We start from the raw sequence: 19,603 nt of genomic DNA on the forward strand, positions 1-19,603 counted from the left end.
AAAAACAAAACAGAAAAACGCACAGACAAAGCGCTGACTAACCAAGGAAATTTATTGTGGCTTATAAACCAGCAATAAATAGGAAAGAGGGGGAAGGCGCGGCTTGAGAGACGTTACGAAAAAGTATATTAACTTTTCGCGCACTTCATCATTTAAATACGTACCAACTGGCCGGCCTGTATACAGTCCGTGTTGCACAGGCCAAGCTTACCCTTTTGCACGACTGGGAAGATTGCTCCACCGTGACAGCCGTGCAGATTCAGCGTCCATCTAGGCGAAGTGACAAATTTAACCGCCGGGCTCCACCAGTACCGATGCGAATCTTCCAATGGTATAGGGCACGCAACCTCCCGTGTGGCAAGGTCGTTTCACTACGGTGAATGTGCGGACCGCCGTACTCCGTTCCGAGACAGGTGCCCTTCCGGTGCTTTGCGGAACGTTAATTAAACTTGTTGATATGCTGCGGCTAGCCCCTTAACCAGTACAAAGGTACCAAACCGCCATTATTTACGAATGCGTACCATTATGTATACCAAACGAATGCGTGCCACAGAACATTTGATGATTGAATATACGGGGTCTTGCAAAGCGTTTGGCGCTGCTTTGAACCCAGGCCGGTCGCGCATAAATACCCGGCATTCTACGCTTAGACTACCAGAATTTGCTGAAACCAATACGGGGAATTTCGAATCAAAGCAGGAGATGGCGCCGGGTGCACACAGGAGGGGCGGGCTTGTTTGTACCCACAGGGGAACGGAACCTCGCGAATGTCGAGCTCGGGGAGCGCCGCCTGCAGTGGTTGTGCGCGATAGCGTCCAGCGCTCCCGCGGACAGACTTTGCCCCGAGTGTTGCAGGGCGACCGGTTCTCTTGCTCACGCCGCATTCGTTCCCTCTATCGCCTTCATCTGAAGGTTTCACACTTAGACAGAAGGACGTCGCCTAGAAACGCTACTTCTGGGCTGCCCACGACGCCGACGACGGAGACGAGAGCTCGAAACAACGGCTTGTTTTTATCATGGCTGCAGCCTTAATCGATAGTCCTCACTCACGCACATACACCATGGAAGGAATAACCAAAGCGTTTACACGCTAACGCGTCAAAAGGCTACACCGAAAGAAGCAGACTCATGTCTGCCTGTTTATTATTTTTTTTTCCTCTTTGTTCTGCACTCAGTATGGAGCAGGCATGAAAGTAGCAGGACGAACTTCGCCGCGACTACAGCAGCAGCGAGACTACGCGAACGCTGGAGAAGCCGCACCTGCACATCGCTAAAGTGTATACAAGAAGAGAAAGGTGTGTCGTTCGGGGCCGATTAGGGGGGTCCCTTTTGCGATGAAAAATTTCTGCTGAGGAACTCCTGTTGTAGGCAGCGCCCGTGGCGGCCGCTGCTTACAAGTCGGCTTCAGAAGTTTTGTTTGTTAAATTAATCCTTATTTCTTGCACTAAATCGTCTTAATTCGTTATTTCATAATAAAAAGCTTTATAAAACCCGTCACATAACTGTAGTTTCATTTTAAAGCTTATAGGTGGCGCCAAGTGCAACAGGAGTTCTCCGGGGAACGCCAGCGCTCCTTACAGTTTTTTTCCACCGCCAAAGGGACCCGCGCTCTCCATTCGTCCCCCCCCCCCCCCCCCCGCACGACACACCCTCTAGTACACTGTAACATCGCGGAACCTGTCGCTGCCGCCACAGCGTACATGAGAACCCGGGGCGGACAACACTGCGGTGGCCGCTTCAAAATAACAATCACACCGATAGCATTCCACGAATTTAGGCCGCTGATCGCTATTGAAGCGGTGCGCTCTGCGCTATTGTGTGACAGGCTCGTAGCAAACTCGCCGCAACCGCTGCCACTGCGGATATCTTCCCTTCTCGCCACTAAGCAGTCCTGGCTCTTCTAATTCACCGAGGCTTCGAACCGCTCGTAAAAACGGCGCCAGGTTTTTGCGAAATGAGACCACCAGTGCTAGCGCAGTAAAACACCTCGCGACGCCTCCACGCGAATGACAAGCGCCCCTCGGGGGCTCGAACGGCATCCCGGGACGGGCGCCTAATTGTCAGCGCGCTCGTGCCGTCGCTGGCTGCCGAGACAGGCACGCAACGCCCACGTCGGGGGATGACTTGCGCAGGTCTGCGAGGCTAGAATGTCAACGGCAGTCACGCCGATTCATAAAGGCACACCTGTAGCAGTTACCTTGCGGATAAGGTCACGCCGGACACTCGTGGAAAGAACAGGTGCATTCATTTGGGCTTCCCGTGTGGCGTCACAAAATAAGGTGTCGCAGTCTGTGCACAAAAACGGCGCCATCCGTCCACGGGGAGCGAACCGCGTTGTTGTAAGGCTGACAGGAGACAGCAGTGCTGTTCTTTAGCGTGCCGATGTTTTAGGCTCCAGAGAAGAATTACTGCAGGGGCACCTACACCTGCTTGCATGTATGAACGTGAAGGCAGTAAGAAAGGGCGAGTCGGCCGTGGGCCTCTGATGCCAATTCAGTGGGGCCCATAGCTCCGTGTGGGTATACGCAGATGTTGTGTGTCTGTATGTGTGTGTCGACGTCGCAGCCGCATGACCAGTGATGACTTGTGATGCTTCTGATGATGAGCTTCTGATGCCGGCAGTCATCGCTATGGGCCAACAGAGCCGCCAATGCAACGCTGTCTTGTCCGTCGCTCCCCTTTTGTGTCCCGTTTTTCGTGCGCTGATCAGTAACGATGAATTTTAGTCAACTCGCAGTCCTCTTGAAGTACACGCTGTGCTTCACAAGTGAGCAGATTAAGCCCATCTTATACCCAGTATAGCGAATGGCAATAGCTATGAAGGCCTCCTGAGAGTGGCACAAGAACTGGTCCCTTCCTTGTAACTACGGCACAAACATAGAGAAGTGGCCGCGAGGACTAAAATTATGTGCAGATGACAAATTTACGTCCCATGGTTCGTGCAGAAAATTTTCCCTTTCTCAAGGAATTTTCTGGCGTAATTCTGGCGAAAGGGAAAAGGGAACTGATATATACAGAGAATTTTTTTTTTCGCGGCGAAGAAACGAAAAAAAAAAGTGTTAGTAACTAGACCTTACATCAACACTCGTAGCAGGGGACTGTCAGAGCGTGAATAAATGCTACGAACACGAAGCCTGAATTACCCTAATGCCCCTGTCACACGGGCACTTTCAATCCGGATTGAAGGGGAGCGCGATTGACTTTTCGAGCGCGCTCGACGCACCGCCGCTGCTGCACGCAAGTTCAATCTCGATTGAGAAGTTGCACCCGTTGCACTCACGTACGCCAGATGGCATTAGAAATGTACTTCGCGGAGGCGTCTGGTAACTTTTAGCGGCCATAGTTATACGGAACTATAAACGGAACTATATAAAACGCTTATCTGGGTAAAGTTAGTTGGCGCAATTTGTGGCGTTAGTTGAAGTTGTCAACTTGTGTGCTATTGTCAACTTCTGTGCGGGGACGAGAGCCACTTTCGTTCGATCGCGTCTGTCCCGTGTCCTCTTTCTTGTGTGTGTGTTTCTTTGCGCTACTCAGTATGTTCTCAACCCCAATCGTGCTTGGGAAACTAGGATTGAGTCCGAGCGGGGTCGGGCTCGACAGTGATCGAAACTGCCGTGTAGCAGCGCCCGATCCAGATTGAGCTCGGTCCGGATCGAAGAGCACCGCGTACCTCCCGTTACGGCCAGAGAGTCGTGGGATTGAAACCGGGCGCCGCTATTTCTTTTTTATTTATAGTGTAGGGGGAGAGGTGCGGACAACGTACGGACGCCGGACATAGCCCCGAGAAAGACATGCTTTGCATCTAAAACTCCAGTAACTCGCTTGAAGCACGCTCACTCGCAAATTGCAAACAAACGCGTTTTGTATCGCGCACTCCTTAGACTGCGTCCATCTCCGCTGGTCATGCTTCTTCATAGAGCGGAACGACACTCAAATTTTATGGGCCTACAGCCCAGGAAAGAAGCGTGTGAAGGTGAATGGGAGAGACCTTAATCCTGCAGTTGACCTAAAGGGGCTGCTGTTGATGGCGATAAGGAAAAAGGGTTTTGCGTGACGCCAGTAAAACAGCATGTTCGGACGCACCTTGGGTGTAAATCGGCCCATCAAAAACTCGAAACACGGCCTCCACATTCTAAGTAACTAGACAATGTTAAGGTAATTAGGCGATGTTAGCAACTCAATTCAGGCTCCCTTGAAGTCGATATATACATAGTTTCTCTGCCTTAACTCGACTTCCTGCGCCCATGAACTCATCCTTGGTTGGGACTTTCTTTCGTATGCCTCCGGCGTTATTTCCTGCCGTGAACCAGCTATCCACATCACCGACACAGAACATCCAAATTGTCAGGACGCACCACAGCAAACCCTAAAGTTGAATGCCGAATACGTTTTGGAAGCTGGTTGCGAAGAAGTTTTGTCAGTCACATCGGACGAAATTGTCGAAGGCGGTGCGGTTGCCATCCCACGTGCAAGGCAGTTGCCGCAAGGAATTCCCTTTGAAACCTGCCTTGTTCGGTTCGTGAGAGGATCCGCACCCTGGTTTCCCTTAACACCACGCATAAACCAGTACTATTGCCACAAGTAACTACGGCAGCTTCGGTGGCCGGCAGTACCCCTGAAGCAGTCGTTTCCGGCGGCGTGCGTTCCTCGAACAAGCCCTCACCTGCTCCTCCTGGTGATATGTCAGCCCTGGCTGCCACTCTCAGTCCCGACCTAACACCAAACCACACAAAATTATTGCTTGATGTCCTGTTCAAACACCATGCTTCGTTTCACGTGCAGTCGCCTGGCATCAGACAACTGTCACACAGCATCGAATCGAAACAGATGGATTGGCTATGATTCGACGCAGACCGTATCGTGTCTCCTCGTCTGAGCGCAAGATAATTGAAGATAATGTGGCCGATATGCTTAAGGGCAAAGTTACTCGTCCAACCACAAGTTCATGCTCCTCCCTCGTTGTGCTCGAGGCGAAGCTTGAGGCGCATTCACGCGTCTCATCGTAGCGCAGTCAGAAGAGCGCCGCGTACCTCCCGTTGCGGCCAGAAAGTCGTGGGATCGAAACCGGGCGCCGCCGCGTCCAATGGCACTTTTTCTGGCGACGTCACTTCCGTGACGCATATCACGTCACGAAAATCTTTGTGTAGCCGGGCATAAAACACGTTCGTGTTAAAACCATTTCGCTACTGAGAGAAAGAGAGAGAGAAACTCTTTATTAAAGAGTAAAGTGCAGAGAGGTTTGCCGACATCAGTTCACCGGCATGCCACTCTGCCGGGAAAGGAGGAGAGGGAAAAAGGTAGTAGGTGTAGTGAAGAAAAGGAGAGTAGTAGTAGTGAAAAAAAAAATATGATCCTTCTTCAGGAAATTGAGTTCAAAGGCTCTTGAGATGGAGCAACAACTACAATTTCGTGGACACACCAATGTCCTGGAGGAATTCGAATAGCGCGGACAAGATTTTGCGCTGAGCGGAGGGAGAGGTCCATGGTCCAAGTACCAATATTAATGTCAATGGTCCAGGGTGGAGGCAATCCATTTTATGTTGTAAACGGCACCTTGAGTCGGCATAGGCAGATCATTCCAGTAATATGTGTTCAACAGTTTCAAGTGAACCACAATTGTCGCAATATGGGCTTGATGTCTGGCCAATCCGATGTAGATAGGAATTTGTTAGTGCTGCATTAAGACGAAGTCTATGCAGCAACGTCTCCAAGTGGCGGGGTAGACTGTACAGAACAATCGAGGTATCACTTACACAGTCATCCGCTCTCTCCCTGATATAAAACGCTTCGGCTAATTCCCTCGCAGCCCTGTTCTTGCTTTTGTTTAGTATTCTTATCTCTTGGAACCGTGGCTCACAACCACAGGAACGAGAGTTGGTGGGCAAATGTGCTCCATTCAGAGGTCGGCAAACTCACTCATGAGTCCACTCACTCAGACTCATTTGGACTCAAACTCACGCGTGAGTTTGAGTTTGAGTGAGCGCGAGGCTAGTGTGGCATGGTGAGTTTGAGCTTGAGTGAGTTTGAGCCGAGTGATCACGACTGAGTTTGAGTCCGATTGAGTTTGAGTCCATTTTGAGTTCTGAGTACATTTTGAGTTTGAGTCCATTTTGAGTTCTGAGTACATTTTGAGTTTGAGTCCATTTTGAGTTTGAGTCCATTTTGAGTTTGAGTACATTTTGAGTTTGAGTCCATTTTGAGTTTTGAGTACATTTTGAGTTTGAGTCCATTTTGAGTTCTGAGTACAATTTGAGTTTGAGTCCATTTTTAGTTCTGAGTACATTTTGAGTTTGAGTCCATTTTGAGTTCTGAGTACATTTTGAGTTTGAGTCCATTTTGAGTTCTGAGTACATTTTGAGTTTGAGCACATTTTGAGTTTGATTACATATTGAGTTTTGAGTACATTTTGAGTTCTGAGTAAATAGGAGTTTTGAGTTTGAGTACATATGAGTAGCCTGGCAGGCAGCTATGGTTGGCTGTTAAGTTTCATGCGTCACTGTGGGCTCGGAATTCAAGTTACCTGCGGGTATGGCACCAATCGCGATCTGCATGATCGGTTGGGAGGGAGGTGGTGTCTGATTTTTTTTAGTTTCTTGTTGAATTTTTATGGCCATAAGCACTTGCTGTATACCTAATTTTCGCGGCTGGGCGCGTGAGTGATAATTGACTGGTGAGGTCATAAAAAAGGGTTGTCTTAACTTTTCCTCCTGACGGATCCACTAAGAGCGTGGGAAAGGGTGGTGGGAAAGCACACGGCGGCGCTGGCGTGCTGGTTGTTCGCCTGCTACTGTTAACGGCCTGATATACTAGGGGTCACAAAGGAAGAGGTGAGAGCCGGGGGGAAATGGGGGCGGGGGCTGTCCTTTCTACTGTTTCAAATGAATTAGCTGAATTGACTGGGCAGCGCCCCTTAAGACAGAATAATCACCACATTAGATTGGGTGAAAAGTGAAACTGATGAGGCTAAGGCGTGTAAGGTATCAAATGAAAGGTCCGGATTAACGGAATCACGCGGGGTAAATAAAAAAAAATGCTTCCTGATTGTAGTCATCAGGCAGTCATAATGAGTTATAGATTGGGTTAAAATTCAAAATGACGCTGCGAGGGCATGTGGGGAATCAAATTCAAGGTCTCGATGTGGGGAATCATTCGGGACGAACATGAGATATGGATATATCATGACGTAGCCATGGTAAATCAAAGATTCGGTTAAAATTCAGGTTCATGACGCTAGGGCGTATCAAATTAAAGGTCTCGATGAGGGTAATCTCGTGCTTCCTGATTATTATCATGACATAGTCAAAATGGGTCATAAATTAGGTTAAAATTCACAATGATGCCACTGGGTGTCCGGGGTATCAAATTGAAGGTTCCGATAAGGAAAATCACGTGGGACAAAAATGTGGTAGGGCTATATCATGAGATAGTCATGGTTAGTCATTGATTGGTTTAACGTTCAAATTGATTCCGCTAGGATGTGATGGGTATCAAATCAATGGTCTTGATGAGCCGAATCACGTGGGAGAAATACAAAAATGCTTCCTGGTTATAACCATTAGATTGTCATGGCGAGTCTTATATTGGGGTAAAATTCGAAGTGACCCCGCTAGGGAGTGTAGGGTATCAAATTTACGGTCTTGAAGAGGGGAATCACGTGGTACAAATAAAAAAAAGGCTTCGTAGTTCGAATCATGAGATGGTCATTATGAGTCATAGATGGGGTTAAATTCAAGGTGAGGCCGCTGAAGCATGTGGGGCGTCAAATTGAAGGTTCCAGTTAGGGGAATCATGTCGGACACCTAAATAATGCGTCCTGGTTACAGTCATGAGTCATGGTTAGTTTGACTGGTATGAATTCCATATGACCCTGCTAGGGTGTGTGGGGTATCAAATTAAAGGGCTCGTCGAGGGGGTCACGTGGGACAAATATGAAAATGCTTTCTGGTTATAATTATGAGGATATCGCAAAAGGTATACAGCAAAAGGTACACACTCTCACTCTCACACTCACACTCACACACTCACTCACTCACTCACTCACTCACACTCACACTCACACACTCCCACTCACACACTCCCACTCACACTCTCACTCTCACACTCTCACTCTCACTCACACTCTCACACTCTCAATCTCACACTCTCAAACTCTCACTCTCCCTCTCTGACTGTCTCAATCTCTGTGAGGCCATGTGAGTTCTGAATTCATTTTGAGTTCTCAGCCCATTTTGAGTTCTGAGTTCATTTTGAGTTTTGAGTACATTTTGAGTTTGAGTACATTTTGAGTTTTGAGTACATTTTGAGTTTTGAGTACATTTTGAGTTTGAGTACATTTTGAGGTTTGAGTACATTTTGAGGTTTGAGTACATTTTGAGTTTTGAGTCCATTTTGAGTTTTGAGTTCATTTTGAGTTTGAGTACATTTTGAGTTTTGAGTCCATTTTGAGTTTGAGTACACTTTGAGTTTGAGTACATTTTGAGTTTTGAGTACATTTTGAGTTTTGAGTCCAAATTGAGTTTGAGTACATTTTGAGTTTGAGTACATTTTGAGTTTTGATTACATTTTGAGTTTGAGTACATTTTGAGTTCTGAGTACATTTTGAGTTTTGAGTCCGAGTGAGTTCTGAGTTTTGAGCTCAATGTGAGTTTGAGTTTGAGTGAGCGCAGATGTGCTGCTCAGCATTGAGTCTGAGTTTGAGTGAGTGGTGATTCGAAAAAAAAAAAATTGTGAGTGAGTTTGAGTGAGCCGCGCCAACTTTGCCGAGGTATGGCTCCATTATCTTTACCAAGCGAGAATTCCCGTTCTCTGGCTCTCTCATTGACGCAACGGCCTGTTTGGCTAACGTAAGACCTTCCGCGAGACGAGATAGCGCCTGTCTCGTCTATCCGTGTGCTTTCGTTGCGCTTTAAATCTGGCAGCGTGGTTTTATTTGATGTAGCTTGGCGAGAATGGGATGAAGACCCAGTAGTAGTCGCCTCCTGGCTCGAAGATTCTCGATGATTTCGGCGAAAGACATCAGGACATGACTGTCTCGATTCTAACTGGTGTTTTCCGAACAGGGTGGAGGAGGGCGAACACTGCCCCCGTTGCCAGAGTGGGCCGGGGTCCAAATCAGGTGGAAATTTGTGAGTGTGCGGCGATGCCCGGACGAAGGGGAGGGCGCAATCTCCTGGGCTTTCCTGTAGGCAGAGGAGTGACTGCGTTGATGACGGGCTACATTGTTGGTGCCTGAGCAATGGCCAACATGATAGCCACTTTTTTTATTTTCTAAATCGGAGATCTGTGGCAGCATTGTCATGGCGGAGGCGGTGTTTCCATTGTTATCGACTACTACCGCAGCCATTTAGGTCTTTGATTGCGACTGGTGTCCCGGATGGGCACGGCTACGGCATCCGGGTAGCTACGGCAACCACTTTGCTTTGATGGGCGAACGGCGAGCTTCGATTGCAGTAGCTCTTTTATGCCTGTGATCACGATGTTACCTCAGATGCATGTTTCCGGGGATGGGATGGACATGTACAGTGGAACCCCGATCTTATGTCCCCGTGTTTTACGGCAGCCAGGCTTTTACTACGAACTACTCTAGTCCCGGCGAAGTCCCTGCTGAAACAATGCATTAAAAACCTCGATTATACGACACGATTTCATGTCTGACCATCGTTATCCGACGACCCACGCGAAGCTCGCGACTGACCGGCGGACGAAATGAAAGTGACGCGGGCCTCATCCGAGGACCTTGTGCCCGCTCATTGGGTTGTCTCAGGCAAAGCTTTCTTTTCCGTCTTATCTTTCATGTCTCTTCCCTCCAGCAGCCGCCCACGCCTCTGCACAATCCCTTTCTCCCTCTCCTCGCTGGTGTCTCCTTTTGTTGACAGTGCGCAGGTGTACATTTCTCGCCCCAAAAAGTAAATTTCCAACGACGTTACCCTGACAGGCTTAGGTTCCCACGTGCTAGTCGTGATCGTGCGTGCCATGATTACACTGCCTAGAGCGGATCGCAGCAGTGGAATGCGGTGCAAGGTGTTTTCGCGACTGGCACTTGCACTGCATTAATTCTTTTCGCAATTACTTTTTCTAATGATTTGGGTTTCTGAACCTTGCAAAGTATTAGATTGCAGTTTCTTGCATATCCGTCGCGCAAAACTGTATTTATAGGCCTAATTGTTGCTCCGATTTTACGACGCCCGCATTTTAAGACGCTTTTGTACGGTCCCGAGAAACTCGTTTAATCGGGGTTCCGCTGTGTTCTATTCCACCATGACGTCGGAGTGATGTTTTCACTCGGCTCCCTGGAGGCAGAGTGAAGGCCCAACTGTTGGAGTACGAGTACGTTTGCCTCCGTTTTTTAGAGCCTTTTGCACTGGCACTTCACTGGGCCTGTGATTAATTCGTCGAGCGTGTTATAGAGGTGTAGTTCTTGAAGTCTGTCAGTACCGATCCAGTGTGGTAGACCCACCGTATGTTTATAGCTTTTCCGTATAGACTGCATTCACTGGCGTGGCACACATGCGGGCAACCATGTGCGTGCGCCGCCAAGCGTCTGTGTTTCTAAAGCAACGCCACGAAATCACGTGTCACGGGTTACGTGCACCTTTACGAGATGGCGGTACTTGTCCGTGCTGGCGTCCGATAAAGCACAGCACACGACAACAGCGAAAGCTGTTTCATGTCCCGAACTGTGCCCAACCGAACGCAAAGTAATGAATACCTCGACGCCCAATACTGTGACATGCAGCACCCTACGATATACCTATCGCAAGAAACGGTTGAAATCGTCGCAGAACTAGGTAGACGTGTTATGATTGAGCCCGCCGCTGGGCTTCGTTTCAATACTCCTCGGGTGTGCGGCGAAGCCTCCGCTATGTGCGCCTTTCAAGCAAGCCCTCCCTTGTCGGTGACTCATGCTTTCACGTCTGGACAAGCCTGGGTCAGGCGCCTCGCTTTCGGCGCGTTTCAAACTTCAGCGGTTACCGGCGAAGCAGGCTTCAACGCGCCCCAAGGACACGGAAGACCCGCGTCCACAGCAGAGTCCCCCTCTCTCCCCTCTCTCGGACTCAGCGTGCGCCGCTACTACGGACTGCTCACGAACTCTGGAAAGAGTGTGGTGTGTTTGTGACGTTCGTGGCGTGTGCACAATCTAGAGGGAACGCTTGTTTTCACCGTTGACGCTTTCGGGTATAAATACGACTCCCGAAAGCAGTATATGCCATTGCTGTTTGAGCAGAGAATCCATGCTGTCGCTCTGCTCGAGTCCTGTATTGTAACCTTGCCCGTAGGGGCGTTGTTCTTTGGCTTCGACCCACCTCTCGCTATGAAGTAAACAGTTACGTTAGCCTACGGCTTCTGGACTTCTTCTAACTGCAACAGCAGCTGGCCGCTCGCTTCACACCACGCTACCAACACGTATGTCGGGGGCGACGGAGCTCGGCTCGGGCCGGCCTTCCCGGTCGCAACAACGGGTAAAACCTTCGGAGCCTACGTATGAGCGCAACTGCGGGGCAGCGTCGTGATGGAGAGAGTCGCGTGCGTCTGCAAGTGAAGGCCGATTGCCACTCCAGGTCTGTCACTTAGGTGTTCAGGGACAGCAGCATAAATATTGGTTGCGAAAATTTTCCCGCGCGGCAGCCAAACAAGTGATTTTTTCAAAGGGGCGATTCCACGAGAGAACGAACATGCGTGTACACGACCATTTTTTGTTCATTCTTGTTTTTTTATTATATATGTGCGCAATATGGAAACCCCCGAAAATCAAGTTTGTTTTCTCCTGAGGTGCGTAGTTCGGGAGAAAAAAATGTTTGAATGTGCCCGGAGCGCAGCGGTGGTTTCGGCAACTGCAGATTTTTCCAAGTTTGCGTCTCTGTGTACGTCAAGGAGTTCAAGGGGTGTGTATAAAATGTTTTGGGCCATAAACTAGACCAGAATGCTAATCTGTGTAACGCAAAATCAGCGTCCTGCAGCGAACAAAAAATTTCAAAAAAAATCGTGAAATCGGCCCAGACGATAATTTGTTAGTGTTTTTGACGCCCCCTATCTACATTTCTTCTTTTCTGAAAAACTTGTAAGTCGGCCATTTTATTGGCCATACGTATCTGAACGCATAAACAAAAGATGGTGTTTGTAGAAAATTTATAAGTACTAAAAAAAATTTAATAACTTCGGCTCTTTTTCAGAAATTGCGCAAATTCAAAACTCAATATAAAAAAAAACCCATTCTCGATTTTCTTCAAAATTGCGAAAATAAGACTCCTTTACTTGGACAACAAAACTGCGGAAAAACATGTTGCATCATTTTGTTGAGAACAAAGTTATAAGGGGCCAAACTTGGGGCTCGCGCGACGCGTCTTGGCGCGCCGCGGTAAGTTCTGGCCGCTGTTGCCGGACGTTGCGCGGGTGTACACGGGCGGTAATTCATATTACACTGCCACATGCCGCCACGGTCAATCTCTTTCCAGTATTCCCAAACGAAAAAAACTATTCTGGAGATTCTTCTGTTTTTTTTTTTTTTTTTTGCCCGCCTCTGTTTCCCTAATTTGTTCTTTAACGAGCTAACTTTTTGGCCGATACCAGCTCGAAAGCGCTCCTTTGCGAACGTCACTCTTCTTATAGGGAAAGGAAAGAAGGATTCGAAACAACAGGAAAAGTTTTTCCGGTGGTTATATCGGGTAGAAGTGGTAGGAGTGGTCGAAATTTTCTATTATTATGGCGCTTCGGTCACAGCACGAGTAAATTACTGAAGGGATTTCAGTTTTTTCACAAGAATATTTATTCAAGCAAAAAGACACAAGTTTGGAAATTGGCTGTCAGACTATCGTGATTAATTATTTACAGTCAGGAACACAGCAAAAGGCATACGTGTGGGAATACAACTCAACTAAAATATTTATAATATCTGCACCACAGCTTCCTCGGGCGCTCATACAGTCAAGCACAGCCACTTCGCAGACGTGTAGTTTGCTCTGGAACGTTCGTACAGCTGATATTTCTTCTTGAAATGGCTGGCTGCACCGTCACTAACGTAAACAACGTAGCTGTACACAGGGGCACTTTCTTCCAGGCATTCGTGCACCTTGTGGAGCGAGCGCATAGCATGCACGTGCGGTATCGTGTTGCATGTGTTCGCTAACTACTGCGAAGCTCTGAACTGATTTTCTTGTAGTTACAACGCACGTAAACAGTGAAACCTGTGTTTTGTGCCAGTGGTACGACTGGACTTCATTTGGCAGAATAACTGTCCAATTTTCAGAGAAGTCGAAGTGCAGTACAATGCTTGATCGCCGTTCGCATCTTTTCGATTCGTTTATGGCAATGGCCTGGGTCCGCCTAATAGAGTCATGGGAAATCCACTTCGTGACCCATTTGCCTAGCTCCTTCACGAATGCAGCTGGCGGTAGACTCTTTTTTATCAGAGAACCAATTTCCCATACAGCGTATGTGACGTCTTCTTCTTCCGAAACGCCCAAAGCGGACATGGTAAGGTTGTCGGCCATTGGGAATTGCCGGCACGCGCCCAAGAAACACTGCGTCGATGGTGAGGTGCAAAGACAAAGCTCCTTTAAGTTGCTCATTCTTCGGTCAACCCCTGTAACATTTTGCAGGGCCAAAGCAGACAGGTCGGCATTCGCACAATAAACGCAGACGCACACTTCATGCTGGGGTGAGTGCAAGACTTGGGCGGGAATGAACTGTGGGTGGGTGAACGGGTCACACTTTTTTTTTTTTCAGAACAACATCCGCTAGGCTTCCCCTGCCACATGTATCAGGATAAGAGTGTGCGGGTAGTCGAGCAAGCAAACACGCGCACAAATGCACGTGCAAACACTTAGGCACAAATGAAAGCACCCACCCATGAAAAAAAAAAAAATATTTTAAGGGGAGGAGTCAAAAGCAAACAAAAATATGGCAAGAGTAAAGCAAAGGGAAGCATCCGTTGAGAGCCCATCAACCAGTGAGTTGAAGGACAGAAAAGGACGGGGCAGTAGCCTCCCCTTACTGCAATTTTCGTACGCAAGCGTATCAAAATCGCTAGTAATACTGTAATGTACGCTTCGCCTTTGTGATATGTGACTAAACAATAGATATACGGCAATAATATGACAACAGACCGGAATTTAACAATACATCAAGAAGCCAGGTGCCCGACCGCACCTGATTCTCATTCCAGTAAAATAGGTTCGCGTGCACGTGGCGTCTCCGAAAAGCCTCCTACGGCCTCGTAAGCCGTGGTGCAGGTGTTTGTTTCCTGGTTAGTTATTTTTAAGGTCGTTCTCTCATGTTTGCCTCAAAGAAAGCGGTGTGATACCCTGTACTGACGCCAGCGCACCATGCACCACCAGCGGAAATGCGCCCGTCGTGGTGGGGAACTGATTAGGGTCTGAAGGTCAATCCATTCCCTCCCTTGTAACTGCCCGAGCGCCATCTGTTTCGGTTGCCTGCGCATCGGAGGAACCTTTGTTTTTTTTTTTTTTTTTTGCATCCCGCAAAACACTGGTGCCGCAAAGGAGCGCTTTCGAGCTGATATCGGCCAGAAAGTTAGCTCGTTATAAAGAACACATTAGGGAAACAGGCGGGAAAAAAAAAAAAAAAAACAGAAGAATCTCCAGAATAGTTTTTTTCGTTTGGGAATACTGGAAAGAGATTGACCGTGGCGGCATGTGGCAGTGTAATATGAATTACCGCCCGTGTACACCCGCGCAACGTCCGGCAACAGCGGCCAGAACTTACCGCGGCGCGCCAAGACGCGTCGCGCGAGCCCCAAGTTTGGCCCCTTATAACTTTGTTCTCAACAAAATGATGCAACATGTTTTTCCGCAGTTTTGTTGTCCAAGTAAAGGAGTCTTATTTTCGCAATTTTGAAGAAAATCGAGAATGGGTTTTTTTTTTATATTGAGTTTTGAATTTGCGCAATTTCTGAAAAAGAGCCGAAGTTATTAAATTTTTTTTAGTACTTATAAATTTTCTACAAACACCATCTTTTGTTTATGCGTTCAGATACGTATGGCCAATAAAATGGCCGACTTACAAGTTTTTCAGAAAAGAAGAAATGTAGATAGGGGGCGTCAAAAACACTAACAAATTATCGTCTGGGCCGATTTCACGATTTTTTTTGAAATTTTTTGTTCGCTGCAGGACGCTGATTTTGCGTTACACAGATTAGCATTCTGGTCTAGTTTATGGCCCAAAACATTTTATACACACCCCTTGAACTCCTTGACGTACACAGAGACGCAAACTTGGAAAAATCTGCAGTTGCCGAAACCACCGCTGCGCTCCGGGCACATTCAAACATTTTTTTCTCCCGAACTACGCACCTCAGGAGAAAACAAACTTGATTTTCGGGGGTTTCCATATTGCGCACATATATAATAAAAAAACAAGAATGAACAAAAAATGGTCGTGTACACGCATGTTCGTTCTCTCGTGGAATCGCCCAAAGGTCGCTTGCCATTCGCCAGCGCTTGCGCCTGCTGGGCAGTGAGAGCACGGCACGGCTCGGGAGACCGCCTCGCATGCTCTAGCTGCTAGGCTACCTTCGTATCTAAATCGGCGCACGCGTGAATTCAGAACCATTATTAGTGCTTTGTACTCAATCCCACATTAGCGGGGACTTGTGTCGACATCCGTGGCGACCGCAGCGTCGCCCTCCTGCGCCCTGTGCCGCTTTCTTTCGCAGCCGCGGTTTCATTCTCCGAGGGCAAGGAGAGCGCCACCACATAATGTGAGTGCGATTAATTGAGAGTTTTAGCAGTCTGTCCGTTCCGTCGTGTACGTTGTTACCGGGTTGACCGGGACCTGTCCGGGCACTTGGGCATTCGTCACGGTAGGGGGATTAGTTCCGCGGGCCTGCCTTCGCCATGTCCGCGCCTCCTCGCCCTTCCGCGCGCGCAGGCGCAGACGGGTCTACCGTGTTGACCGGGACCGACTGGGCACTTGGGCATTCGTCGAGGAAGGGGGACTAGTTCCGCGGGCCGGTCTTCGCCATGTCCGTGCATTCGCCACGGTGGAGTGAGCCTCCTCGCCCTTCCGCGCGCGCAGGTGCAGTCGAGTCCCGGTAATCACGGTAACAACGTAAACGACGGAACAAAGGGCTGCTCTCTAATATAGCTGTGGACGCCGCGACCGAGAATCGGGTTGAGACGGGGCACACGACGCACGCCGGTGTTTCTTCTGCGAGAGCCGGGCGCAATGCGCATGCGCAGGCACAGCTCGCCCAGTGTTGCAAAGCGGAGAAAGCGCCTGCCAAACTTTTCAGCGAATACAACCTAAAGTCCTGGACAAGCCTCCGCCGCTTGCACACCGGGCTTTCTGCGAACCGGGAGATAAGATGGTGGAGAGGAAGAGAAGGGGGCCGGAAACGCAGGGTTCGTTCAGGCCCCGTTTGCGGCGGCAGGAGGGGAGAGGGGGATCACGGTGGGCAGGGGGAGAGCATGAGAGTGAGACGAGGAAGGGAGATGCCACAAGGGCGCTCGAAACGCCGTCGCCTTCCGAAATCATTTGCCGGTTAAGCCCGTTCTACATGGTGCGTTTTTCGTATGCGAATTCGGTGGAACGAACATTCGCACTTGCGAAGAGTTCGAAATGCCTGAAAAAGACGTCTACATGGCCTGCGAACGTCGCTATTTTCGCATTTCAGAGGCACGTTGTTTGCAGACCGGCCGAGAGCAAATCTTGTCATTAAAAAAAAGGGTAAGTTGCTTTAGACTGCATTGCAGTAAATATGAGTTTATTTGCGGTTTCGTACAACAATCACCAATTATTTAGCAATATACGCACACATAGCAGAGAAGACAAACACAGCAAGCCACCCTGGGTTCGATTTTTGTGCGTGCCTAGCACACCTCGGTTTACCTCAGACAGTTCTTTTAGGGTTCTTCTGTACTTAGGCCCTGCTGTGATGTCCGCCACTTGCGCGGACACCGATTAAGCGTTCATTAAAAACGACGCGCGCCATCGCGTTGTGAACGCGCGTGCGCTTGTTTTGGTCGTTTTGGTGCGCCCGCGTTTATGCTGCGCTTAGACAAGCAACGCCATCTGGTTGCTAAGCGTGCAACAGGAGATGCCGTGACGTTCACCTAGCTGTGTTCTTATTGGCCGCAGGTCCGGCCCCTCTACACCGCAGGAGCGGCGTTCGCGGGGGATGCTCGACCACTGCAAACATTTAGCACTTTGCCGCAGCAACGAAAAAAGGTCGTTTTGTCGCACGAGCGGCGCCGCATCTGCGAATTCGCAGGGAAAATCGCACCATGTAGAACGGGCCTTACGGGGCCAATTTTTTATGTCGGTCATTCTAGTTCGCCAAAGGGTTTCATCGGCAAGACGCGCACGCAGTTTGGTTACAGTCACGAAAGGAGTAGTTCAAAATGCCATAATAATAATTTCAGCTTGTTGCCATACTAACTTCTAGGATAAAAAAAATTCCAAGCCACAGATGCAGAGCTGCGACTGAAGCGGCGAAATGGCGGCACAAAGGATACGAAAGCTGCCATGACTTTTTACGACTGACAGAAGAGGAGCACTGGGAGGCCCTCCTCCAACACATTGAGGCAGTTCTTGGGGGCGACTGGTAACAGCAGCTCCTTCCCCAGCAACGCAGAAGCCTTTATAGAAGGGCAAATAAAGATGTTTCTCTCTCTCTCTCTCTCTGGCACCCAATGGAAGATTCTTCCCACCACAGCTGTTGTTGGCCACAATGTGGGGCACACGGTTCATACTGCGCAGGATTAGGCGTCGTTTCTGTAGTTCGGTACTTGTACTATTCGTACTTAGTCGTTCAGTTCCTGCGCATTTACGCAGACCCGCGGCATTATCTGAGCGCCAAGAGACGAACACAGGCAGAGTGACAGCACCGACGGCACCTTTCATTTGGAAGCGCTTGTCATGTCACCTCTCCTGTGTCTTTCTTTTAGAGCTAAATAACGCCGTCAAGCAATAACCAACAATATCACCAACAAGTCTGTATTGAAAAGAAAAAAGACACAACTGCTTACCGTGAACAAATATCGGAAAAGTCAGAAAGCAGCTGCTAGCAACGTTCTTCGGCCTGCCAATCCGCAGCTGCGGCACGTTAATTGATTGTCCGGGCTAGTGTCCCTTTGTTCTCTGTCTGTACACGTCCGTTGCGATATTTAACCCCCACAGGAAGCTTCGGCTCCCTAATCACTGAGACCGTCGTGTCGACACGACTCACCGCGTGAGTGTCCATTCCGGAGGGTGCTAAGCGCCTTCTTTGCCGTTCTTAACCGCTGGTCTTTCTCTTATCAGTGGCAGAAGGCGCTAAGCAGTGCACTTCGACGCACCATCTATCCCCACACCTGAGACCTGAAAATCCAACCACCGCACAAGGCCTCGCTCGGATGACTCTCACATTTCCCACCCGAGCCGTTCGAAGTAATGCCACCAAACGAACGTTGCCTCAATACGTGTGAGCGCGAGCAAAGCCAACACATGCTGGCCAGTGGTATAGCACGAAGGATCGTCGGCGTCCGACGGGATGTTCGAGTGATGCGGATGGGCGCTCTCACCTCGCGTCTCGGCGCCACGCGTCCGTCGTGGCAACGGGTGTCCCCTTCGGCTCGCCGTCATGTCGCGGCAGCTGCTGCTGCCCTGGCTGTTCCCATCGTGGCATGGGCGCGTGTGGCAGGTGCGCGGCCGCGGAAACACCGGGAAGCACGACACGCCAGGCGCCGCCGCCGTGTGACGCGCACTGCTGCGCGCTGCTCGCGGCACACGCCGCAAGTCGCTCCTCCGGCCGCCTGCCGCTCGAGTCCGCGCCTTGGGCCCCGCCCACCCGGAGTCGCCTTTCATCGCGGATTCTCGCCCCTCCTGGGCACTCGCTCGCCTACGTTCGCCGTTTCGTGCGACCAATGCTTTCTGCGCCGGAAGGTCAAGTGTTTTTCTTCTTACACCATAAAAAGTGCGAGGTGACGGTGGCCGGTATCAAATACGTAGTACTAAATGAATGTCTGCAAGGGGGTAAATGCGAGCTACCGCCGGTCGCGTGTAATGACAATACTAAAGTGGCTACTTGGACGTGTTGGTTGAACGTGGTCAGGGGACGACAGCGCAGCTGGCACACGGACAGAAGGAAGACAGTGTGTGCCCAGCGCTTGTGTGTGTCCAGTTCTCTTTGTTTTGTCTGCGTGCCAGCTGCGCTGTCGTCCTCTAAAGACAGTAAGGGAACGAAGCCGAAAACTACGTGTTTTGTGATTACAATGCCGATGACGGGAGTTTTGTGGCGCACGGGCGACGAATGGCGGGACATGCTTCTCACGGCTCTGTCCACGAGCCGGCGCGCAGTGGGCGTCCACACGGAGTTGTGACGTGGAGCACCACTTAGACGGCTGCTAAATTTAATTTAAAGCATCAAGGGCGAGTTCCTTTTTCTTTTTCCACGCCTCTCGAGCGTGTCAGCACGGCCGGCGATTGTAGCATTTTGTGAGCACTGCCGAACGAAGACGGCACAGCTTCGTAGGGAAACGTAGCCGTCGGTGCAACGAACCCGATGCGACGCAGTGGTCAACACAACCGCTATCTATTCCCAAACTGTCGAGGGGGCTCCAATAGGTTTTAAGAGCTGCGAGACAGCTTCTCATCTGAGCTACTG

At 49.5% G+C, this 19,603-nt stretch overlaps 1 protein-coding gene across 6 annotated transcripts in view; it reads right to left on the reverse strand.

Annotated features, from left to right (window-relative positions):
- LOC144168692 (glycoprotein-N-acetylgalactosamine 3-beta-galactosyltransferase 1-like) overlaps nt 1-19,603 on the reverse strand; it is a 129,289-nt gene that overhangs the window by 35,908 nt on the left and 73,778 nt on the right. The window contains exon 1 of one of the 6 annotated variants that reach the window (XM_077697626.1): nt 18,522-18,804. The exons of 4 other annotated variants lie outside the window; for them this stretch is intronic. In XM_077697626.1, coding sequence (XP_077553752.1) covers nt 18,522-18,625 — 104 coding nt within the window. In that variant the 5' untranslated portion in view covers nt 18,626-18,804. Of the gene's footprint in view, nt 1-18,521; nt 18,805-19,603 lie in introns of those variants that run through there. One more of the 6 variants, XM_077697629.1, reaches the window with a different exon arrangement.

The sequence above is a fragment of the Haemaphysalis longicornis genome, unplaced genomic scaffold (genome assembly GCF_048455015.1).
Source record: "Haemaphysalis longicornis isolate Haplotype H1 unplaced genomic scaffold, Haemaphysalis longicornis Haplotype H1 scaffold_2, whole genome shotgun sequence".
Taxonomy (NCBI): Eukaryota; Metazoa; Arthropoda; class Arachnida; order Ixodida; family Ixodidae; genus Haemaphysalis; species Haemaphysalis longicornis.